Raw genomic sequence first — 26,916 nt, forward strand, 5'->3', positions numbered from 1 at the left:
GTGTGTGCGCTTGCGAAGCAACGGGTTCAGGCGGGTGCTTGTGTTCCCTGCTCTGAACTCCTGCACTCTTTAGCGAATGAGAGCGAGTGAGAGAGGGAGGGAGAGAAAGAGGGTGAGTGAGTAAGATAACATGCACCGTTTGACCTTGCTGCCAACAGAGTGGAAAACTGTGCTGTTGTGCCCCTCCATCTGTGATACGTCCCACACCAGGCCTCTAGCCTCATTTGCATTGATGTGACAACAACACCCATCCCCTCCCGAATTGAAACCCCCTCACCTGTGATAAGGAAGGGAGAGCTTGTGCCAGGTGTATCTCCAGAGCAGGAGAAGTCATCCTCTGTGCTCCCCAATAGGAAAGTGTTATTATGCTTTGTGTGCCAATCGCTACGATTACAACATGTTTCCCGCAATATCAAACCAGAACAGGGTTCACTTTGAGAAATACCACCCACCTCTAAGAGAACTATGCAGGCAGTGGGCGGCATTTACTAAGACAAGCATTTGGCCCGCAGGCCGGTAGTTTGAGACCCCTTAATCTACGGCTAAGGCTTGCTAACTCTGGATCTCGTGTCTCCAGGTTGGTGAAGTTATAACGATGACATGAGTGCCTTTGTATTCAGAACAATTCTTCAACCAATGAGATTTTAGTTAGACGGTTAAGCAAGCTAGCGTTGCTAATAATACGTTATTTGTGATGCTTACAGTTGAAGTCGGAAGTTTACATACACCTTAGCCAAATACATTTCAACTCAGTTTTTCACATTTCCTGACATTTAATCCTAGTAAAAATTCCCTGTCTTAGGTCAGCTAGGACCACCACTTTATTTTAACAATGTGAAATGTCAGAATAATAGTAGTAATAGTAGTATTAATATGAGATAATAGATTCTGTTTCCCTTTTTTTCTTATTGTTAGTAATGATATATTTCAGCTTTTATTTCTTTCATCACATTCCCAGTGGGTCAGAAGTTTACATGCACTCAATTAGTATTTGGTAGCATTTCCTTTAAAATTGTTTGACTTGGGTCAAATGTTTCAGGTAGCCTTCCACAAGCTTCCCACAATAAGTTGGGTGAATTTTGGCCCATTCCTCCTGACAGAGCTGGTGTAACTGAGGCAGGTTTGTAGCCCTCCTTGCTCGCACACACTTTTTCAGTTCTGCCCACACATTTTCTATAGGAATGAGGTTAGGGCTTTGTGATGGCCACTCCAATACCTTGACTTTGTTGTCCTTAAGCAGTTTTGCCACAACTTTGGAAGTATGCTTGGGGTCATTGTCCATTTGGAAGACCCATTTGCGACCAAGCTTTAACTTCCTGATTGATGTCTTGAGATGTTGCTTCAATATATCCACATAATTTTCCTACCTCATGATGCCATCTATTTTGTGAAGTGCACCAGTCCCTCCTGCAGCAAAGCACCCCCACAACATGATGCTGCCACCCCCGTGCTTCACGGTTGTGATGGTGTTCTTCGGCTTGCCAAACAGTTATATTTTTGTTTCATCAGACCAGAGGACATTTCTCCAAAAAGTACGATCTTTTGTGCAGTTGGAAACCGTAGTCTGGCTTTTTTATGGTGATTTTGGAGCAGTGACTTCTTCCTTTGCTGAGCAGCCTAGGACTCGTTTTACTGTGGATATAGATACTTTTGTACATGTTTCTTCCAGCATCTTCACAAAGTCCTTTGCTGTTGTTCTAGGATTGATTTTTACTTTTCGCACCAAAGTACGTTCATCTCTTGGAGACAGAACACATCTTCTTCCTGAGCAGTATGACGGCTGCGTGGTCCCATGGTGTTTATACTTGCGTACTATCGTTTGTACAGATGAACGTGGTACCTTCAGGTGTTTGAAAATTGCTCACAAGGATGAACCAGACTTGTGGAGGTCTACAATTTTTTTCTGAGGTCTTGGCTGATTTCTTTTGATTTTTCCCATGATGTCAAGCAAAGAGGCACTGAGTTTGAAGGTAGGCCTTGAAATACATCCACAGGTACACCTCCAATTGACTCAAATTATGTCAATTAGCCTATCAGAAGCTTCTAAAGCCATGACATCAATTTCTGGAATTTTCAGAGCTTTTTAAAGGCACAGTCAACTTAGTGTATGTAAACTTCTGACCCACTGTAATTGTGATATAGTGAATTATAAGTGAAATAATCTGTCTGTAAACAATTGTTGGAAAAATTACTTGTGTCATGCACAAAGTAGATGTTCTAACCGACTTGCCAAAACTGCAGTTTTGGCAATCCACAGAAATTTGTGGATTGGTTGAAAAATGAGTTTTAAAGACTCCAACCTAAGTGTATGTAAACTTCAGTGCTCATTGGCCATTGGTAAAATATTACACAACAAGTTGGAAATCGCAAATTCACTAATGAGTGGTTAGGAAGGAATCAGTGGCCAGACTTTGATGACAACATTTCCCCACGAAGGACCGCCGCGCCAACTTCCTGTTCAAGTGAGCACAGCACAACAAGGTGAGTAAAACATTTATTGCATGCTGCTGCATAAATTATGTAATATGCCAGGGAGACATGTATATTGTTGCTAAGAAAGTAATGCTAAGTGTATGTTTCTGTAGTAAGCTGTTAGTAGCCCATGTGCCTCACCCTAATCATTTTGTCCCTTTTCCCCTCTTAACCTAACCTACTGTTCTGACTTGGTGGTGCACATGTAGCCTATAGCCTGTTTTAGAGAAATGTCATTGTCTGCTTATATGCCCACTTTACTTATCATTTGGTTCTGACTTGGTGTACAGGGAGAATACTGTAAGAACGACCCATGTTCTGAATTCTGTTGCTGTACATTTCAAAAGTGCTGAACAAATAGTTATATTGACTACGCCCGTCCTAGCTCGCTCATTAATGTCTTAATCGAAATTACAGATTGCCTTGTCGCCCCCTTATGCCATAGTTTGTAGGTCTCAATTGACAGTAGAAACGACATTTGTTTAAGCAAGTCAGCCGTATCAGCTATGTTTTTTTTAAAGGCAGTAAATTAAGCTGAATGAATTGTTTCTCTGCCAGACAAGGCTCCACTGATAGCCAGGTGTAGCAGTGGTAAGGTTTTGGGACTGCTGTTGGGACAGCTTTATGTAGGCCCTAACACAGACATGGGCAAACTACGGCCCGCGGGCCACATACGGCCCGTTAGGCTTTTTAATCCGGCCCGCCGAACTTGTCCAAATTATAGTAAAAACCTCCTTTTTTTCCCCTTTCCCTGCAATGCCCACGTTTCCCCAATAGATGGCGCACTCAAAACACATTGACCGTTGTTGGAGTGGCGCGTATTTCTCTTTATTTCACTTTAATTTTCACTTCGTTTCACGTCACCATTAAGCGAGAATTGCCACAACAAAACTAACTCCAGACTTTGATGCACTGGCAAAAAAGGGAGACCAACAACACTGTTCCCACTGAAATGGTGAGTTTTTCTGCTGTGTTATGAAAAAATGCATATGGAAAGTTTGGAAGTGCGTCTTTTAATTAAGAGCAATGCGCATTTACGCACAGCAGCGGTACAGTAGCTTTATTAACACGCCGCACATCGCTCTTAATTTAAATTTAAATTTTCAGCTGCAGGTAGGATATTTAATACAGCCTATGTCTGTGTGCTTGGCAACGATACACGTGTACTGTTTGCGCGTGAAGGCGAGGGCGTCCGTGGCGAGTTTGTAGAGCGCGCGGTCAGGACAATCCATCCATGATTTTGCGGAGTTTAACACAAGTAGATATTATTGAGCTTGAGTATTTCGTTGTGTAATAATATGTTTTGAATGTTGAAAGTGATTCCATTTTTCAATAAATGTTGATTTCTTTAACTTTGCACCTTCGATTGAAACTTATTAAAAACAGACGCAATCTTGATAAATCACAGTGCGTATGTTATTTTAATCTATTTACATTTCCTCATCCCGGTATCTGCGAAATAGTATGTAAATGCCATATCTTGCATATTCCTTGAGACAAATTTATTAACTGATAAGGGCTATTTTTCACATTTGAAAGACAGTTAATAAATTGGGTTGTAGTGTTCTTACTGTGCTATGAGGTTTGCACACACTACATTTAATGCTTTAGTATATCCGGCCCAAACACTCCCTCCAAATGCTCCTGGCCCGGCCCCTCTGTCAAATTTTAGAACCCATTGTGGCCCGCGAGTCAAAAAGTTTGCCCACCCCTGCCCTAACAGTTTGTGGGCACTGTATGTCACCATTATACTGCAATTAATGTATTGTATGGTTTAGTGTTGTGTTGTGTAGTGGCTTTGCTGGCATGCATCTAAACTATTTTTTTTGAGTTTGCCCCACCAAGATGTACATGCTAAAATCGCCAATGTGAACAGTAGCACCACCCATTGGATTAGTAACCTATTTTATGTCATGAATGAAATAGGCCAACAGCTTTCCATATACTGCAAGTTTATCAATTCCACTTGTGACAGAAAGCAGCCAAATCAGTTATATTATGTTAATGCTTCCAAAATGAAACATGATGTTTTCAGGCTCAGTCAATCATATCATGTTGCATCTAAAACATAAAGGTAACTGTGTCAAATGATTCTGAAATAATAGGCCTATTAATAGTGAAGTAGGTCTAGAGTTTTGTTACACCTGAAATGCAAAATGCAGTAGCCATTTCAGTGTCTGTTATTTTATTCAGCAACATTCCAAAACATTTGATACAAAATTACCCGACAAAGTTACATCATCACCACTGAATCATCTGCCTCAATTAGGCTATGCAACAGCTTAAAAGCAGGAAGCCATATCGACAGATTTTTTTTAAATTGTCGCTGTCATGTTTCATTTGAACCATTATACCCTGATGAAGACAGCTTGGCTGTCGAAACGTTGGATATATATATATATTTTTAGCATCTGAGCTCCTAGAGCGTGCGGCTCTCCTTCATTTTCAAGTTTTCTACTCCGCTAGTCAGCACCTCGCCTAAATAGGTGTGCGTTTCTTTTTCTTCTAGATCATTTGAACCATTAGCCTTGACTTTTGATGTTGCAATTTGGTCGAGAAAACGTGCAGTTTATATCGTTGGGAAAGTAAGACGTTTAATGTAACTATTGCTGTTTTGTCATTCTTTGCATTTTGATAAACAATTTACGTGCGTGGGATGACTTCCATCTACGAAGAGAATGATCCAAATTCTTTGGCGCTTGTGGAAGGTCTTCGTCAAGATAACAGTGAAGAGGAGTTGGACTTTTCCTACCTGTTTTTGTACAACCCATCTGAGGATGACTTTCGCGGGAATGAAGGTAAGGCTGCAAGCATTTTCCAGAAGTGCAGTCAATCATGTGTTCCGACGAATCTTTTGGGGTTAAAATAATAAAGGTTTAAATTGGAGTTTATAACGTGGATTTTTATTCAGAATTTACAAAACAAAAGTATCCTTATCATAAATCATATTTTGTACACTACTCAGAAAAGGCTACAGTCACAAAACGAAATGTAAAATAATATATTTCAATTAGCTTTTTCTTGCTTGTACAAATCCATGGTTTTGTGACTGAGTTTATATTAAACCAGGTTGAACCAGTGGTGAATGATGGAGTCACTTCATCAATTTGACACGCATGCTATTTTAGGAACATGTTTCCTATTATTACTTGTAATTGCTTGATGTACATGAAAAAAATTGTAAGAACAAAAAATATTGTCACTAAAATGGCAAGCGTATGGTAATTAGAAAAAACTAATAAAAATCTCTATTCTGATCGTGAAATGGTGCAATCCATGATGCACTCGCCTAAATGAGTAACCCCTTCATACTTCCATATTCTTGACAGACAACTCAGGGGTTCCCCCTCACGATGGTCACAACCCTCCATCTATGGTGCCCTACCCTTGTGAGGACAGTTCCAGCTGTGCCCATACAACCTCCCGTCAGTCCTCCTACTACCATGGGCTTGTCACTGACTGCCTGTCTGGGCCTGGGTTTAACTCGCTGGATCTCCCCTCCAGGCCAGAGGGTGCTCCCTCCCCCAGCCCCAGGATTGAGATCACCCCATCTGTGGACCCTCACCGGACTCAGCCCCTGGATGCCAGCCCCAGATCGACGGCCCTGACTGTGTCTGGCTATGAGAATACAGCCTATCGAGAGCCTCAGTGCCTAAGCCCTGCCAGCAGCAACTCCTCCACGGGCTGGCTGTCCGAGTCTTGCTCTCCCTGGGTCTCTCCTTGTGTATCTCCCAGTGGTGATGGGGGCGCGGTAGGCTTGACCACCTTGGACCACCTCCAAGGCATCCACATGTCCATGGCTCACTCCTCCCCAGGGACCTCCCCGTGCACCAGCATCACAGAGGAGACATTCCTGGTACTGCAGAGTCAGCGGTCATCCTCCCCCCACTCCCATACCCACCCGCGCTCTCGCTCCGCCTCTCCTCAGGGCAAACGCACCTACGACCAGTACAGCGGCCCCAGCCTGGGGACCACCAGCCAGCAGCAGCGCTCCCGGAGCCTCAGCCCCTCACCCCACCACCCCCAACGACCCCGGGCCCAGGCTGACCCACAGGCCAATGCCACTGAGCAGGCTCCCAGCCTTGAAGAGGTGTTGAGCAGCCTCAGCTCCAGCTTACCCAGGGCTGTGCCCTCCAAGATAGTGCAGCCCAATGTGGAGTTCTACACGTACAGAGAGAGCCAGGGAGATGGCTATGTGCACCCCATGGAGCAGGGGAGGAGAGGCAAAGCTGGGGCTGAGACCTACATCCTCCCTACATCTGTCTGGCCAGTTCCACTAGCCCACGGAGCAATCAGGTATAATGTGCTATGGGAATGAAGATCCCTCATAAGAATGACTCTTTAATGACAGGCTATGTAAAGAAGCAGTATTAGGAAAATCCTATTGCATTTGAAATTGTGATTTCATGTTCTGATATGTGTTTTTGTAATTCTTGTAATGTTACTAATGATCTTAATCCGCTATAACCAGTGAAATCTCTCTCTCTCTCCCCTCTTCAGTAGCATTCCTGTGCCATCTCTGCCCCCTCTAGATTTGCAATTGCCCAGTCACTCAGACAAATATGAGCTCTGTCTGGAGCAGCAGCCTAAACAGCACCACCGTGCCCACTATGAGACAGAGGGCAGCAGGGGAGCAGTCAAAGCACCTGGCGGAGGACACACTGTGGTTCAGGTACTGGGTGTGGGGAGGGGAGGTGTGTGTTTAATCTAGGTATGTATGTTTGTGGGGATGGGTGTTGACAATGTGCCTGTGTGGATGTTTGAGTGTAAATGTATAGTGCAGCTTGTACTCCGGTGTGTATAAATATGTGTCCGTAGTGGTATTTCCTTGTCATTGTGTCACCCTATTTGTCTCAGGTGCCCAGCTGCAATATGTAAATGAATATCCTTGTATCAGCCTGCATTATTTTGACTACACCCATTCAACCACAACACCAGCATAGCACAGTTACAACATAGGGTGTTTTCACATATGACGTTCGGTTTCCTGGAGTGTTTGTGAGAATTATACAAAATAAGTTTAGCTTTTACAAGACCTGACAATAACCTTTTCAGGGTTTGATTTGCAAGATGCTCATTCTACATGACGTTAGCAAGCTAGCTTGTTTGTAACGAGCTAAAAGTTACACACGACTCGCGCTGCCCCTCACAATACCTAGTACTCTGGTCTTGGATCTTGGACTCACTACTCACGCATGCTTTATAGCGCAGATCAGGGTACCAAACACTCTTGGATCCAGATCATACAGGGGATATGTGAAAGTGCCCATACTCTCATGTACTCTTCTTTACAATAAGTTATTTACTACAATGTTCTATTCAAGTAGTTTGAGAAGAAGAGTACATGAGTCTTAAGTAAAGGAGAGGAAGACTCCCTGTTTAGTAAGTTGATTTGTGATCTAGCATCTCACACTCAAAACCTGCTGAAATCATCCTTTACTGATATATTTTTTTCCATGTAAATGTGAACCCTTTGAACCCTTTCGTTACTAAATTAATGAGCGGTCTTCTCATTCCGTGACGTGAAAGCCAAGGCATTTCTGGGTCCAGGGCAACAGTAGCAATGCTAACCATCCGCTAATCATTAGCCATCCGCTACATATGCAAATAATTAAGTCGGAGTTGGCCTTTTCCTTCATGATGTAATGGATAAGAACTGTGATATTGTTGAGTATTTAACCCTCGATGTTCCCTAAGTAATTATAGATGTCTCTGATTTCAACAGTTTCATCTTTTGATGAGTAGGTGTCGAGAATGAATTGTGCTACTGTAGATTACACATTAGAATGTGGTGCACAGTTTAAAATTATTATTTTTTTGTCAGAGATATGATTATTTACCCTCATGTATAAAAGCTGAAAGAATGTCAGAGCTGTGCAGTACAGAGGACACAGTACATATTCTGCTGTTCTATCGCACGTGCAATGATGTCAGAGGGGGAAAGAACCGTGTTCGTTGTTTGCGGTAACATCTTTGTTTTAATAAATCAAATCACATTTTATTGGTCACAGTTACCGAATACAGCAGGTGTAGACCGTACAGTGAAATGCTTACTTACAAGCCCTTAACCAACAATGCAGTTGCCATACCAGGCAGTGATGCAACCAGTCAGGATGCTCTTGATGGTGCAGAAGTGGAACCTTTTGCGGATCTGAGGACCCATGCCAAATCCTTTCAGTCTCCTGAGGGGGAATAGGTTTTGTCGTGCCCTCTTCAAGACTGTCTTGGTGTGCTTGGACCATGTTAGTTTGTTGGTGATGTGGACACCAAGGAACTTGAAGCTCTCAACTGCTCCACTACAGCCCCGTCGATGAGAATGGGGGCGTGCTCGGTACTCCTTTTCTTGTAGTCCACAATCATCTCCTTAGTCTTGATCACATTGAGGGAGAGGTTGTTGTCCTGGCACCACACTGCCAGGTCTCTGACCTCCTCCCTATAGGTTGTCTCGTCATTGTTGGTGATCAGGCCTACCACTGTTGTGTCATCGGCAAACTTAATGATGGTGTTGGAGTCTTGCCTGGCCGTGCAGTCATGAGTGAACAGGGCGTACAGGAGGGGACTGAGCACGCACCCCTGAGGGGCCCCCGGGTTAAGGATCAGCGTGGCGGATGTGTTGTTACCTACCCTTACCACCTGGGGTCAGCCCGTCAGGAAGTCCAGGATCCAGTTGCAGAGGGAGGTGTTTAGTCCCGGGGTCCTTAGCTTAGTGATGAGCTTTGAGGGAACTATGGTGTTGAAAGCTGAGCTGTAGTCAATGAATAGCATTCTCACATAGGTGTTCCTTTTGTCCAGGTGGGAAAGGGCAGTGCGGAGTGCAATAGAGATTCCATCATCTGTGGATCTGTTTGGGCGGTATGTAAATTGGAGTGGGCCTACGATTTCTGGGATAATGGTGTTGATGTGAGCCATGACCAGCCTTTCAAAGCACTTCATGGCTATAGACGTGAGTGCTCTGGGTCTGTAGTTTAGGTAACCATTTAGGTAACCTAAGGTAACCATTTAGGCAGGTTACCTTAGTGTTCTTGGGCACAGGGACTATGGTGGTCTGCTTGAAACATGTTGATATTACAGACTCAAAGGGAAAGGCTGAAAATGTCAATGAAGACACTTGCCAGTTGGTCAGTGCATGCTTGGAGTACACGTCCTGGTAATCCATCTGGCCCTGCAGCCTTGTGAATGTTGACCTGTTTAAAGGTCTTACTCACATCAGCTGCGGGGTGCATGATCACACAGTTGTCCGTAACAGCTGGCGCTCTCATGCATGTTTCAGTATTACTTGCCTCGAAGCGAGCATAAAAGTAATTTCGCTCGTCTGGTAGGCTTGTGTCAATGGGCAGCTCTTGTCTGTGCTTCCCTTTATAGTATGTAATAGTTTGCAAGCCCTGCCACATCCAACGAGCGTCGGAGCCGGTGTAGTATGATTCGATCTTAGTCCTGTATTGAGGCTTTGCCTGTTTGATAGTTCGTCGGAGGGCATAGCGGGATTTCTTATAAGTTTCCGGGTTAGAGTCCGGAAGCTTTTAAGAAATCCCGCTATGCCCTCTGACGAACCAATCCCAAATGGACGTGGCAGATTCCAGTATTAATGGTAAAACAGTTTGTTTGTTGTTGACAGCTTCATGGGTACAGAGGCAAAGCTCCACTGGGTCTGCTGGTGTTCATCGGAACAGCTGACAAGAGGCTCCTCAAGCCCCATGCCTTCTACCAAGTGCACCGCATCACGGGGAAAACCGTCACCACCCCTAGCAACGAGATCATGGTCAATGGCACCAAGGTCCTGGAGATCCCTCTGGAGCCCAAGAACAACATGAGAGCAGTGTAAGGAGAGCTGCCACATTAGAGACAGTACAGTACACACACACACAGATGTTTTCAGAGCTAGGTTATAAAATAATGAATCAAATAAATGTTCACTTCCTATGTAAAGGATTGACTGTGCTGGGATCCTAAAGCTGAGGAACGCTGACATTGAGCTGAGGACAGGAGAGACAGACATCGGACGGAAGAATACCTGTGTCCGTCTGGTCTTCCGGGTCCATATTCCCCATCCAGGAGGACAGTATGTCTCTCTCCAAGTGGCCTCCCTTCCCATCGAGTGTTGTAAGTTAACTTTTGTTCCAGCAACCTGACTTCTAACTACTGCAAATAATAATAATAATCTGCAGAGCAATTTAATCCAAACCTTTTCTTCAGTAATGTAATGTTATATAAGGATTATATGACAGGAATTTAGTAAACTGCCTTCCTGTCTATTTGTCTTCCTGTCTTTTTGAAATATTAGTTATTTTGCTCACAGCGATTTGCTTGTGCAAAATGTCACCCTCAGAATGTAAATAATGTACTCCTATGGTTCTTCTAATGTTCTCCTAATGATATTCTACTGTGGTTCCACAGCCCAGAGGTCGGCCCACCAGCTACCCACTGTAGAGAGTCAGGACGTGGACCGCTGCTCGGTTCTAGGGGGACAGCAGATGATACTGACCGGACAGAACTTCACCTCTTATTCCAAGGTGGTGTTCACGAAGAATACACCTGGTGAGGAATTTACAATCAATCAAATATATAAAGCCCTTTTACATCAGCAGTTGTGCTTTACATTAACCTGGCCTAGACTCCAAAGAGCAAGCAAAAGCAAATCATTGTATCTAGTAATGGCATCTTTAGTATTAATCTGCCAGGGATCAAATCCCAACCTGATCCCCGACACTCAAACCACAAGGCCACTGACTTTGTACAGCAGTAGTTGATAACTATTTTGTAATAGTTGTCCTATTGAGAAGTCAATTCCCAGAACATTTGCTCTAGATAACAGGTTTACAGTGACGCACTACCCCCAAGTTCAAACAGTCACAAAATAGGGATGCACTGCACATGCTCAAATAACAGCAGAAATGAAAACAATGACTAGATCAAAAAGTTCTGTAATATTCAATCATATGCCATTTAGGCGACCATTTTTTCAAAAGCAACCTACAGTGCATGTATGTGATCCCTGTAGGAATTGAAGCCATGATCTTAGCATGGCCAGCGCTATGCTCTAACTAACTGAGCCACATAGGGCCTACATATCACAATGATTATTTTCCATCATGGTATTGTCATTACAGGATTATGATGTCACGTAACAAGGTGTGGGTGCAGAATATAAGTACCATTATGAGTTTGTAAACGGCCCTCTTGTTTACCATGTGGTTTAGTGCGAGAGGATGTGGTTAGCCAAACCATAGATATCATCTTCAAGCAGAGTTTTTTTTTTGTCTCACTTTACTCAAAACGTGGGCTGTGAGCAGTAGGTAAAAGTTGAGATGGGAATATACTAGAGCAGAGATGACAGAGAATCTTTACTGATACTGCCTACATGCCAGTTACTGAGAAGAAACTGGGGGTGGATAGGGGGTTTTCATAAAACCTCACTACCTTGATAGATTTACAAATGCTTTCGTAACATCCGGAGTATGAAACATGTAATTGCTAAGTTTGTTGCTACCACCACATTACTGGGTTTGTTTGTGCCATTTGTGTTTTGGTCGGATCTAAAAGGTTCCATTTGACTATAAATACACTAGTTAGCTCCTGTTTTAGTGAATATTTATTAAATAAATAGAAGAATGTTATTCCAGTTTTACTACTGTAGCTGCCTTCACATCCCTCTCTGCGAGAGTTTGTTCATATCAATCTCTGCTCCGCTCCTATTATTTAATTCAATTTATTCAATTTATGCTAATGGTACACTGCACTTGAATTGTGTTTCTTTCAGATGGGCTGCAGATTTGGGAAGTGGAAGCATCAGTAGACCGAGACAAAAGCCAATCAGTGAGTTACTGTCCTAACACATTTATGAACAGTGACATTAAAATACTACTGGCTTTATAAAGTACTACCTAAATCCTCTTCTTCTACATATGTACACTATATATACGAAAGTATGTGGACACCCCTTCAAATTAGTAAATTTGGCTATTTCAGCCACACCCATTGCTGACGGGTGTATAAAATCGAGCACACAGCCATGCAATCTACATAGACAAACATTGGCAGTAGGATGGCCTTACTGAAGAACTCAGTGACTTTCAACGTGGCACCGTCATAGGTTGCCACCTTTCCAACAAGTACATTTGTCAAATTTCTGTGCTGCTAGAGTTGCCCTGGTCAACTGTAAGTGCTGTTATTGTGAAGTGGAAATGTGTAGGAGCAACAACGGTTCAGTCGCGAAGTGGTAGGCCACACAAGCTCACAGAACGGGATCGCTGAGTGCTGAAGCGCGTAGCGCGTAAAAATCTTCTGTCCTCAGTTGCAACACTCACTACCGAGTTCCAAACTCCCTCTGGAAGCAACGTCAGCACAAGAACAGGTCGTCAGGAGCTTCATGAAATGGGTTTCCATGGCCGAGCAGCCGCACGCACACAAGCCTAAAATGATCATGCGCAATGCCAAGCGTTGGCTGGAGTGGTGTAAAGCCCGCCGCCATTGGACTCTGGAGCAGTGGAAACACGTTCCCTGGAATGATGATTCACGCTTCACCGTCTGGAGAATCTAGGTTTGGCGGATCAAGGGAAAGCTTAACACTACAGCATACAATGACATTCTAGACAATTCTGTGATTCTAACTTTGTGGCAACCGTTTGGGGAAGGCCCTTTCCTGTTTCAGCATGACAATGCCCCTGTGCGCAAAGCAAGGTTTATACAGAAATGGTTCGTCGAGATCGGTGTGATAGAACTTGACTGGCCTGCACAGAACCCTGACCTCAACCCCATCAAACACCTTTGGGATGAATTGGAACACCGACTGCGAGCCAGGACTGGAAGCAAGTCCCCGCAGCAATGTTCAAACATCTGTTGGAAAACCTTCCCAGAAGAGTGGAGGCTGTTATAGCCGCAAAGGGGGGACCAACTCCATATTAATGCCCATGATTTTCGAATAAGATGTTCGCCGACCGGTTGTCCACATACTTTTGATCTTGTAGTGTATCTCACACAGCCTCAGTATAGAGATATGGTATATCCACAGTCCACACTGTCGCCCAGTGATACTCTCAGTGATACTCTATGACAAATGACTGATGTTCTACTGTACCATATTATATCAAGAGCATGCTGTGTGTCGAGATCCCTCCATATCGAGATCACACCATTTATCACGCGGCTAAAGTTATCTTCTATGTGATCAACGGGAGGAGGAAACGCAGTCAGGCGCAGCACTTCACCTACACTCCTTTAACAGGTGAGTCCATCCATACGCCTTATATATTTTTGTCATTATTAGAACTGGATACGGCCACACCTTAAATTTCAGTAACTTTATCACTATCCCATTGCTTACTATTTAAAGGGATAGTTCCCCCAAATTACATATTGGCAATCGGTGCCGCCTCTGCCTAAACACAGAGTAAGCAGCGTGCTGTGTGTAGGAAGTCAGTCAGGGTCTGAACTTACTGTTGAGAGATAGCATGGTAGAATACACAACGTGCAATTTAGAAATGTGGTTGTGCGTCAGCAGTTTTCATCTCGTTATGTCAGTCAATCAATTAGCCCATGTCAAGGCAAGGCACGTGCCCAGAGGCAACCTAAACCTAAAAGGCTAGAGGGCTTTCTGTTGACAATATATCATTTTGTAATTTGTGTGAACTGTCCATTTAACTTGTTTTTAGCGCCAACTGTCATTTAAAACTCAGATCATCCAAAGTCTAATTCCGATTTACTGTTCTTTTCAGTTCCCGCCATTAAAACGGAACCCATAGATGACTTCCAGTTTAGCCAGCTGGGTTGTACTGTGTCCAAGGTCCTAGGAGTGTCACCCAAGTCCTACCACGACACCCCCAGTAGCCACTTTACCCCTAATAGCCACAAGGCTGGCTTGACAACCTTAGCATCCTGCCAGCAGGCGAGCCACCACGACTCCATTGTCAGATTGTCAGCCTATCAACAACAAAACCCATCTGTCTATTACCCCAGTAAAATCAGAAGCCTGGGCAGCAGCCCTGTTCTGTATCAAGATATGAACCACCACCACCCAGTGATGATCCACTATGGCTCCCCATCTCAGATGTCCTATATCGGTAGCCAGCACTACTCCACCCTATACTCCCAACCTTTCAACCCCTCTCACTCTGCCACCAATCAGCGAGTTGTCAACGTTGCGGTCCCATTGGCCCAACACCAGCATGTCACCATGGTGGGTGATGGGTACCGGGCTGCAGCTTCATCATGGAAGGTTGGTGCCTCGACAGAGGCTTGTTCATCAGAAGGCCAGTACCAGAACTTCATGCAGATGGGGGTGCCAGTCTTGGGCACGTCTCCACGACTACCACCACGACATAGCTCTACCCTGGCCCAGAGGGGTCCAATAACGGGGAGCCAGAGTGGGCCAGTCCTGGAGAAGGTGATGGTCAAGCAAGAAAACCTGAACCAAGCCTATCTGGATGATGGTGAGTGAAAAACATAGTGCATACTGCAGAAATGTACTGTACCCCATGTAGTCTTGAGCGATATACCGTTTATACTGTATACTGGGGTATTTTGAAACGGTATGATACAGACGGTATGATTTTCATTAACGTTTAATATAATATAATATAATTTATATTATATTATAATATGTAGCCCCCGTAGCCCCCGGCTCACGGGGGCTACAGGGGTGCGTGCCACTGCTTATAACTATAAGAAATCTAAGATGTGTGAAATCATTTATATCCATCTCAGGGCTCCAGCTATGCATTTGGTTTGCTAACTTGCTAGCTCAGTGGTCAAGATCAAACGTCTTGGTTACAGCAGAGACATTCAATCCCCTCCTGGATCAAGATCCCTGTTGCCCGAAATTGTTTTGAAATAGTGCCCCTTGTGTGCACATTCGGTAGTACCGTATACTCCGGTGTGGTAGAAACGGTATGACGGTATGAAAGTCTGGATATCGCCCAACCCTAACCCCAGGCTCCTCTCACTTGTTGTTTTGAATTGGTGAGAATGACTATGGTTAAATGGTTATTGTTATTTTGGTGGGGATGCTGGAAATGTAGATGCACAACAATGTTAAACAGTACCCAGCAACATCTTTAAAGAAACTCTCATGTGTTTGAGAGAGGAAACACATTTATTCGTATCCCTAAGCTTGTTCAAGGGAGATAAAGATGATAAACAGGAAATATAGAGCACATGTAAATAATATATACATATATGTATATGTGTGTGTATGTGTATATATATGTGTCTGTGTGTGTGTGTGTGTATATATGTATATATATGTGTGTGTGTATATGTATGTATTCATTACGTGAATGTCTGTCAGCAGTAGCCTGCCAGAATAAGCTGCTGGCCACTTGACTTTGGGCCAGACAGAGGAGTGATATGGACTCGTATCTCTGAATCCCAAATCAACCCCTTGCCCCAACACTAGATCCACTTTTTGAGATCTTACAAGATAGAATAGGAATAAGCAATATGGTGACAATTCCACTTTGTGTATCAGAGGGCAAGATGGCGTTGCTACAGTGTTGCTTACACTTAACCTATCAGATCTACAAGTACAGTGGTGTCCAAAATGATTGGATCCCTTGATAAAAGATTAGCAAAAAATCCTGTATAAAATAACACAAATACTGAGCTATATTGTATGCAAAAAATATATATATACAGTTGAAGTCAGAAGTTTACATACACTTATGTTGGAGTCATTAAAACTTGTTTTTCAACCACTCCACACATTTCTTGTTAACAAACTATAGTTTTGGCAAGTCGGTTAGGGCATCTACTTTGTGCATGACACAAGTCATTTTCCCAACAATTGTTTACAGGCAGGTTATTTCACTTATAATTCACTGGATCACAATTCCAGTGGGTCAGAAGTTTACATACACTAAGTTGACTGTGCCTTTAAACAGCTTGGAAAATTCCAGAAAATGATGGCATGCCTTTAGAAGCTTCTGATAGGCTTACTGACATAATTTGAGTCAATTTGAGGTGTACCTGTGGATGTATTTCAAGGCCTACCTTCAAACTCAGTGCCTCTTTGCTTGACATCATGGGAAAATAAAAATAAATCAGCCAAGACCTCAGAAAACAAATGGTAGACCTCCACAAGTCTGGTTCATCCTTGGGAGCAATTTCCAAACACCTGAAGGTACCACGTTCATCTGTACGAACAATAGTATGCAAGTATAAAAACCATGGGACCACGCAGCCATCATACCGCTCAGGAAGGAGACGCGTTCTGTCTCCTAGAGATGAACGTACTTTGGTGCGAAAAGTGCAAATCAATCACAGAACAACAGCAAAGGACCTTGTGAAGATGCTGGAAGAAACATGTACAAAACTATCTATATACACAGTAAAAAGTCCTGTATGGACATAACCTGAAAGGCTGCTCAGCAAGGAAGAGGCCACTGCTCCAAAACCAGACTACGGTTTGCAACTGCACATGGGGACAAAGATCGTACTTTTTGGAGAAATGTCCTCTGGTCTGTTGAAACAAAAATAGAACTGTTTGGCCATAATGACCATTGTTATGTTTGGAGGAAAAAGGGGGATGCTTGCAAGCCGAAGAACACCGTCCCAACCGTGAAGCACGGGGGTGGCAGCATCATGTTGTGGGGGTGCTTTGCTGCAGGAGGGACTGGTGCACTTCACAAAATAGATGGCATCATGAGGTAGGAAAATTATGTGGATATATTGAAGCAACATCTCAAGACATCAGTCAGGAAGTTAAAGCTTGGTCGCAAATGGGTCTTCCAAATGGACAATGACATATTCTGACATTTCACATTCTTAAAATAAAGTGGTGATCCTAACTGACCTAAGACGGGACATTTTTACTGGGATTAAATGTCAGGAATTGTGAAAAACTGAGTTTAAATGTATTTGGCTAAGGTGTATGTAAACTTCTGGCTTCAACTGTATACAGTACCAGTCAACATTTTGGACAGACCTACTCATTCAAGAGCTTTTCTTTATTTTTACTATTTTCTATAATAATAATAATAATAATAATAGTGAAGACATCAAAACTATGAAATAACATCTAAATATATTTGAGATTCTTCAAAGTAGCCACAGTTTGCCTTGATAACAGCTTTGCACACTCTCGGCATTCTCTCAACCAGACAAGGTAGGGTTGGTATACAGAAGATAGCTCTATTTGGTAAAAGACCAAGTCCATATTATGGCAAGAACAGCTCAAATAAGCAAAGAGAAATGACAGTTCATTGTTACTTTAAGACATGAAGGTCAGTCAATCCGGAAAAGTTGAAGAACTTTGAAAGTTTGTTCAAGTGCAGTCGCAAAGAACATCAAGCGCTATGATGAAACTGGCTCATGTGGACGGCCACAGGAAAGGAAGACCCAGAGTTACCTATGCTGCAGGGGATACGTTCATTAGAGATACCAGCCTCAGAAATTGCAGTGCAAATAAATGCTACAGAGTTCAAGTAAGACACATTACAGCATCAACTGTTCAGAGGAGACTGTGTGAATCAGGTCTTCATGGTTGAAATGTTGCAACTTGCTTAGGCCAAGAAACACGAGCAATGGACATCAGACCAGTGGAAATCTGTCCTTTGGTCTGATGAGTCTAAATTAGAGATTTTTGGTTCCAAACGCTGTGTCTTTGTGAGACGCAGGGTAGGTGAACGAATTATCTCCACATGTGTGGTTCCCACATGAAGCATGGAGGAGGAAGTGTTGGGGTGCTTTGCTGGTGACACTGTCAGTGATTTATTTAGAATTCAAGGCACACTTAACCAGCATGGCTACCACAGGATTCTGCAGCGCTACGCCATCCCATCTCGTTTGCGCTTAGTGGGACTATCATTTGTTTTTCAACAGGACAATGAGCCAAAACACACCTCCAGGCTGTGTAAGGGCTATTTGACCAAGAAGAAGTGTGATGGAGTGCTGCATCAGATGACCTGGCCTCCACAATCACCCGACATCAACCCAATTGAGATTGTTTGGGATGAGTTGGACTGCAGAGTGAAGGAAATGCAGCCAACTTGTGCTCAGCATATGTGGGAACTTGTTGGAAAAGCATTCCAGGTAACTACCTCATGAATCTGGTTGAGACAATGCCAAGAGTGTGCAAAGCTATCAAGGCAATTTATTTGTATCCTTTATTTAACTAGGCAAGTCAGTTTAGAGCAAATTCTTATTTGCAATGACGGCCTACCCCGTCCAAACCCGGACGACGCTGGGCCAATTGTGCGCCGCTCTATGGGAGTCCCATTCACGGCCGGAAAGGGACTACAATGACAACTCTTGCACTGAGATGTAGTGCCTTAGACCGCTGCGCCACTCAGGAGCCCTAAGGGTGGCTACTTTGAAGAATTTGAAATATAAAATAGATTTAGATTTTTTTTTGCACTTTTTGGGTTATTACATGATTCCATATGTTATTTCATAGTTTTGATGTATTCACTATTATTCTACAATGTAAAAAATAGTAAAAATAAAGAAACTCTTGAATGAGTAGGTGTGTCCAAACTTTTGACTGGTACTGTATATATTATGGTAACGTGATTGCTCAGAGAAATAGATTTTGTTTATCAAGTATTCTCAAAAAGATAAGTCAAAATTATTGGATTCCCTGTTTTCAATACTCCAGCACTCTTCCCATTTGAGGATAATGACAGACTTAAAAAAAAAAAAATATGAGAGTGGAGGACACATTGGGAGGGATCTCAGCTCATTCCTCCATACATAACCTTCCCAGATTCTTGACATCCTATGTCTGCGCTGGAGTATTAAAAACAAGGGATCCAAAAATGTTGACACCTAGCTCTTTCTGAGCAATTGTGTTAGTATAAAATGATAAAATACAAATGTGGAGCATAAAATATAGCTCAGTATGTATTTATTTTATAGTCTTTTTTGCTCATCTTCATCAAGGGATCTAATAATTGTGGAGCCCACTGTACCTAGAAGGTAGGGTGAAAGGGTATAGGGATTGGTTTGGGATTGACAGTAACTCTTTTTAGTGAATGCTCCCTTTCCCATGCTTATCCAGCGACAGTATGTGGGTCAAAGATTTACATAGTCACCAACCAAGCCAATTGATTTTGAGTTCTCTGTGTTTGAACCAACACTAAGCCTGGAAAGGTCAGTGAGAGTACACACTATTGATCATGTCATAATGGGTACAGTTAGATCACCCTAATCGCAAAATGTGCTTTGGCATTCAAATAATGATGATTCAGCAAGCCTTCATCATGGCTATACACTCCGAGATGTTGTACAGAAGTCTGCCATAACGTCTAGTAATTTGAGTGTTATATGTGTGTTGTGTTGATGATTCCTGATGCCTGTTACCTTGTGTGTTCATTTATGATTCATTGCTTTTCAGAGGTAAATAAAATGAAGTCGAGCATGTGATCTGGACAAAATTGACATACAGTATTTAGCATAAAGAAAAACAGAGGCAAGGCCATATATTATGGTATAATTGATTCAGTCTGTTTTAAATGCACATCAACCCATTTGTTTTACAAATGTTTACATTTTAGTCATTTAGCAGACGCTCTTATCCAGAGTGACTAACAGGAGCAATTAGGGTTAAGTGCCTTGCTCAATGACAGTAGATGATACATGGACGGTATTTCAAAGAAACCAAGAAAAAAACTAAATTCTTTGAAGCGATGTGGATAATGTCATAATACATTATGATAGTGAGTTTGCTACAGAATGTGGTGCATTAACAAGGACACAATGCCCTTGGTAAGCTTATACTGTAGGTGTCAGAAAACACAAACCTCTGTGCATTCTACCCTATTTACAAAATGATGCAGGAGAAAAGCTTCCATTTAATCTTATGTATACTGAAAAAATATATAAACGCGACATGTTTCATGAGCTGAAATAAAAAATAAAAGACAAAAAGCTTATTTCTCTAAAACGTTGTGCGCAAATGTAAGCATTTCTCCTTTACCAAAATAATCCTTCCACCTGACAGGTGTGGCATATCAAGAAGCTGATTAAACAGCATGATCATTACACAGGTGCACCTTGTCCTGGGGAAAATAAAAGCCCATTTTAAAATGTCTAGTTTTGTCACACAACACAATGCCACAAATGTCTCAAGTTGAGGGAGCGTGCAATTGGCATGTTGACTGCAGGAATGACTGTCCACCAGAGCTGTTGCCAGAGAATGTAATGTTAACTTCTCTACCATAAGCCGCCTCCAACGTCATCACTTTACCTCTACCTACATGTATATATTACCTCAATTACCTCGACCAACATGTGCCCCCGCACATTGACTCTGTGCCGGTATCCTTTGTATATAGCCATGCTACTGTTATTTTATTTTTGCTCCTTCATTTTTTTATATATATATATTTTTTTTTTACTTCAGTTTATTTGAGTAAATACTTTAACACTTATTTTTCTTAAAACTGCATTGTTGGTTAAGGGCTTGTAAGTAAGCATTTCACTGTAAGGTCAACACCTGTTGTATTCAGCGCATGTGACATCGATTTGATTTGATCAACACATTGCCTGCAGTACTCATGCTTCAAAAACTCTCGACCATCCTTACACTCCATTCCGGGATGGCTACAAAACTGAAAGCGCAAACCACCACATTTAATCACGCCAAGGTGACTGGGAATATGTTCGAATACAAGCAGTCCAGTTATGCCCTCCGTAAGGAAATCAAACAGGCAAAACGTCAGAGACAAAGTGGAGTCGCAATTCAACGGTTCAGATACGAGACGTACTGTATGTGGCAGGGCCTCCAGACAATCACGGATTATAAAGGGAAAACCAGCCACTTCGAGGACACAGACGTCTTGCTCCCGGACCAGCTTTGAGGATAACAAGGGCTGCGCCCAAGGACTGTGCGCTCTCGTTCTCCGTGGCTGACGTAAGAGATTTAAGCGTGTTAACCCTCCCAGACGGCATCCCAAGCTGCGTCCTCAGAGCATGCGCAGACCAGCTGGCTGGAGTGTTTACAGACATATTCAATCTCTCCCTATCCCATCTGGACAAGAGGAATACCTGTGTAAGAATGCTGTTTATTGACTACAGATCAACATTCAACACCATAGTACCCTCCAAGCTCATCATTAAGCTTGGGGTCCTGGGTCTGAACCCCGCCCTGTGCAACTGGGTCCTGGACTTCCTGATGGGCTGCCCCCAAGGTGGTGAAGGTAGGCAACAACCCCTCCACTAAGCTGATGCTCAAACAGGGGCCCATAAGGATGTGTACTCAACCCCTCTGTATTCCCAGTTCACCCATGACTGTGTGGTCACGCATGCCTCCAACTCATTCATCAAGTTTGCAGATGACACAACAGTGGTAGGCCTGATCACCAATAACAACAAGACAGCCTACCCTACAGGGAGGAGGTGAGGGCCTTGGCAGTGGTGCCAGGAAAATAACCTCTCCCTCAAAGTCAACAAAATTAAGGAGCTGAATATCAGCAGACAGCTGAGGGAGCACAACCCCCCCCCCCCCCCCCCCCATCCACATCAACGGGGCCGCAGTGGAGAAGGTGAAAAGCTTTAAGTTCCTCGGCGTACACATCAGTGACAATCTGAAATGGTCCACCCACACAGATAGTGTGGTGAAGAAAGGCGCAACAGCTTCTCCACAACCTCAGGAGTCTGAAGAAATTCGGCTTGGCCCCTAAGACCCTCTAAAACTTTTACAGATGCCTCATTGAGAGCATCCTGCCAGACTGTATCACCGCCTGGTACGGCAACTGCACAGCTCTCCAGAGAGTGGTGCGGTCTGCCCAAAGCATCACCAGGGGCACTCTGCCTGCCCTCCAGGACATATACAACACCCAGTGGGTGTCACAGGAAGGCTAAGAAGATCATTAAGGACCTCAGCCACCCAAGCAATGGCATGTTCACCACATTATCATCCAGGAGGCAACTATCTCAAGGCCATCAGACTTAAATAGCCCTCACTAGCAGACCTCCACCCAGTACCCTGTCATCACTAACCAGCTACCACCCGGTTACTTAACCCTGCACCTTAGGGGCTGCTGCTCTATGTACATTGTCATGGAACACTGGTCACTTTAATAATGTTTACATGCTGTTTTACCCATTTCATATAGGATACTGTATTCTAGTCAAGGACATCCTATTCAACGATTGCTGTACATATACTATTCTACGTATTCTTCAGATATACTACATGAAGTGCATTCGAAAAGTATTCAGACCCCTTGACTTTTTCAACATTTTGTTACGTTAAAGCCGTATTCTAAAATGGTTTAAATAATTTTTTCTCAATATACACACAATTTCCCAAAATGAAAACAAATGTATTAAAAATTCAAAACAGAAATACCCTATTTACATAAGTTTACAGACCCTTTGTTATGAGACTCGAAATTGAGCTCAGATGCATCCTGTTTCCATTGATCATCCTTGATTGGAGTCCATCTATGATAAATTCAATTGATTGGACATGATTTGGAAAAACATGCACCTGTCTAGAATGACAACCAGCTCTGCAGCACTCCACCAATCAGGCCTTTATGGAAGAGTGGCCAGACGGAAGCCACTCCTCAGTAAAAGGCACATGACAGCCTGCTTGGAGTTTACAAAAAGCCACCTAAAGGACTCTCAGACCATGAGAAACAAGATTCTCTGGTTTGATGAAACCAAAATTTAACTCTTTGGCCTGAATGCCAAGCGTCACATCTGAAGGAAACCTGGCACCGCCCCTACGGTGAAGCATAGTGGTGGCAGCATCAGGCTATGGGGATGTTCAGCGGCAGGGACTGAGCGACTAGTCAGGATCGAGGGAAAGATGAACGGAGCAAAGTACACAGAAATCCTCTATGAAAACCTGCTCCAGAGTGCTCAGGAACTCAGACTGGGGCAAAGGTTCACCTTTCAACAGGACAACGACCCTAAGCACACAGCCAAGACAACGCAGGAGTGGCTTCGGTACAAGTCTCTGAAAGACTGAGTGGCTCAGCCAGAACCCGGACTTGAACCCGATCTAACATCTCTGGAGAGACCTGAAAATAGCTGTGCAGCGACGCTCCCCATCCAACCTGACAGAGCTTTAGAGGATTTGCGAAGAAGAATGGGAGAAACTCCCCAAAAACAGGTGTGCCAAACTTGTAGTGTCATACCCAAGAAGATTTGAGGCTGTAATCATTGCCAAAGGTGCTTCAACAAGGTACTGAGCAAAGGGTCTGAATACTTATGTAAATATGATATCTGTTGTTTTTTTATACATTTGAAAAAATTGCAACCTGTTTTTGCTTTGTCATTATGGGGTATTGTGTGTAGATTGATAAGGGAAGAAAATATATTTTAGAATAAGGCTGTAACGCAACAAAATGTAGAAAAAGTTAAGGTCTGAATACTGTTCTCTCCGCGTACTGTCCATAATGTCTTTACATCCCATCACACGCACACACACACACACAAAAACATGGCCAAAAGTTTGTGAACATCCATTCAAATTAGTGGATTTAGCTGACAAGTGTATAAAATCGAGCACACAGCCATACAATCGCCATAGACAAACATTGGCAGTAGAATGGCACGTACTGAAGAGCTCAATGACAACGTGGCACCGTCATAAGATGCCATCTTTCCAACAAGTCAGTTCGTCAAATGTCTGCCCTGCTAGAGCTGTCCCGGTCAACTCTAAGTGCTGTTATTGTGAAGTGGAAATGTGTAGTAGCAACCGAGCAGCCTCGGGCTCATGCACACAAGCTTAAAATCACCATGGGCAATGCCAAGCGTCGGCTGGAGTGGTGTAAAGCTTGCCGCCATTGGACTCTGGAGCAGTAGAAATGCGTTCTCAGGGGTGATAAATCACACTTCACCATCTGGAAGCCTGACGGACGAATCTGGGTTTGGCGGATGCCAAGAGAATGCTACCTGCACCAATGCATAGTGCCAACTGTACAGTTTGGGGGAGGAATAATGGCCTGGGGCTGTTTTTCATGGGGCCTACCCTTAGTTTAAGTGAAGGGAAATCTTAATGCTACAGCATACAATGACATTCTAGACAATTCTGTGCTTCAAACTTTGTGGCAAGAGTTTGGGGAAGGTCCCTTCCTGTTTCAGCATGACAATGCCTCCATGCACAAGGCGAGGTCCATACAGAAATGGTTTGTCGACATCGGTGTGGAAGAACTTGACTGGCCTGCCCACCTTTGGGATGAATTGGAACGCTGACTGGGAACCAGGCCTAATCACCCAACATTAGTGCCCAACCTCACTAATGCTCTTGTGGCTGAATGGAAGCAGGGTTTTTTCTTGTCAGGTCATGTTAATTAGAAACACTCCTGGCCAAAGGTGGCTCAAACTCTTTCAAGCTACCACAAACCTTGTTATTATTCATTCTTCTGAATCTGGTATCAAAAGAGCCAGAGACAACTTCAATGGACAACAGGGCTGAGCGTTATGCAAATAATGGTTACAATGTATTTAAATATTTATTTCACTCTATACACACACACACAATGTTAAGCACTGGATGTTGAAAAATAAAAAAAGTCAGACAGGTTTCAATGTAGAAAAGTCATTACATTTTTTGTCATAAAACCTATTTGTTCATCTGATTAGTGTTATTTTGCTATTATTCATTCTGTAAACTGTATGTAAGGAAGGGTTACATTTAACACTATACACAGACTTTGTAACAAAGTTTGTTTTATGAGTAAGTCATAAAATCACTAACCTTGTTTTGTTGTCCTGGTCTCCATCTGGCCCACCAGAGGTTGGTTCCCTGGCGCTCACTGTAGGAACTGATTGCCTCTAAAAACCCATATATTCAATCATTGAATCAACTACTTTCAACATTTTAATTGAAAATATTTATTTATTGAATGTCACTCTATCGCACTCTATTCTAACCAAACCTACATTACCAGTTCATATCAGTAGGTGTCATTATTCACTAGCTAGTCAAAAAGACTGACGCCATGATGGCTGCCTTTCTCTGTATTTGTGAAAGTTATTGTTGAGCTAGAATCCATAAATCTTCTCTTTCTGCATTAGCCATCCATCTGTTATGGTTAGACACGTGTTCATATTGTCTGTGGTGGAATTTGTATGTTTTTTTTACTTTTAAGACAGTAAAATTTTGTGAATATTTGTGAATATATATTTGTGAATAACCACCAGCAGTAGAAATAAAATAATATGCCATCGTTCGTGAACCAAAAAAACTGTCTGACTAACCTTTTCAGGAACTTCAGTATCCCTTGGCCTTCGGTAGCAGCAGCAGATCGTTTCATCCCCTTTATCCTGTGCCAAACACATTTATTTAATGAGTCTAAATTATTAACGTTACCTGCTGGCTGCATGATTGTATCAACCTAGCTAGCGTATGTTAGCTAGCTATCTATCTAGCTAGGCTACTAAAGATAACATTAGTAATTTTGTTAGCTAGCTATAGATTAGATTATTGTAGCAAGTTTTAGAGGATGACTAAACAGCTTTTATTAACATATACATTGTTTGATATGAAAATGTGTGTTAGCTCTCTCATGAGGCAGACAACCAGGCAGGCAGGAGAGGAGTGTGAGTGAAGAAAGAAACCAAGTGCATAGTCAAAAAACTAGGTGCAACCAAACATAGTTGTTGAGAGGTGTGGGTGATGAGTCTCTGTATGCTGTAGCACTGAGACCACTGTGACTGACAAGTGAATCCACCTGTCGCAGCGAGCGTGGGGGTTACTGTGTGAAATCCCAGGGACAGGGTTGTATTCACTAGAAAAAACGGAAGCAAGCGGCCTGAAGTTGGGGGAGTTACTATTTGAACTTGTGCAATAAACACCTGCTTTTTCTTTTCTGTTGCAAATCGTTTTCCAATGTGTTTCTAAGACGTGGACTGATAAACGTCAAAAAAGCTGATGCTTTGAAAAGTACTGGGGTAAATGCTGTCTAGCCACACGTTTTCTGGCGGCTCTGTCTCTGCCTGTGGATGCTTGGAGAAAAGCAGTGATATGACACCCTGTGGCGCGACAGTGTCAATGTGATTTACTATTACAATAGACCTTTATGTTAAACTGTCCTAAACATTATCCCACCCTATCTTGTTTTCCAGTGAATGACATCATAAAGAATCATCTGACTGTCCACAGTAAAGAGCAGTCGTAGAAGAGCCAGGAGAATCCATATTGTGACTAAATGCCATGAGGGAATTGTCTGATTGGCCCCACCATGACCTCAACTTCGTATTTTAGTTAGGGGTATGCAGTGCCTGATATCATGGGTTATCTTTTTAAACGGTTTAATTATTTTAGCATGTGTATCATGTATGTGGCCTCAATGTACAGTAGACTGATTTTTTTCATTGTAAATAGAAACATCTTTATGAAAATCTCTGTATTTACTAAGACAATATAGAAAAGACCAGAATATGATTGAGACTGTAGTGTCACATTTTTAAGGCTTCTCTGTCATGTTGGCAATCTAATTAAATTGTTCTGTTATTTTATTTTTATTTGCCATTAAAATACAGATTTAAAATCTT

General features: G+C 42.8%; 1 protein-coding gene across 2 annotated transcripts; it reads left to right on the top strand.

The window, feature by feature from the left end:
• LOC139565666 (nuclear factor of activated T-cells, cytoplasmic 2-like) lies at positions 1-26,916 on the top strand. Of its 2 annotated transcripts, none has more exons than XM_071386169.1 (10): positions 1-5,270; positions 5,802-6,768; positions 6,976-7,144; positions 10,088-10,290; positions 10,400-10,572; positions 10,867-11,007; positions 12,230-12,285; positions 13,561-13,693; positions 14,184-14,897; positions 26,488-26,916. In XM_071386169.1, the coding sequence occupies exons 1-10, from the start codon at positions 5,129-5,131 to the stop codon at positions 26,538-26,540; spliced, it is 2,751 nt and encodes a 916-aa protein (XP_071242270.1). In that variant the 5' UTR covers positions 1-5,128; the 3' UTR covers positions 26,541-26,916. The 2 variants fall into 2 exon arrangements, with proteins under 2 accessions (XP_071242270.1, XP_071242261.1); XM_071386160.1 differs by having other exon boundaries at positions 2-5,270; positions 6,973-7,144.

The sequence above is a fragment of the Salvelinus alpinus genome, chromosome 2, assembly GCF_045679555.1.
Source record: "Salvelinus alpinus chromosome 2, SLU_Salpinus.1, whole genome shotgun sequence".
NCBI lineage: Eukaryota > Metazoa > Chordata > Actinopteri > Salmoniformes > Salmonidae > Salvelinus > Salvelinus alpinus.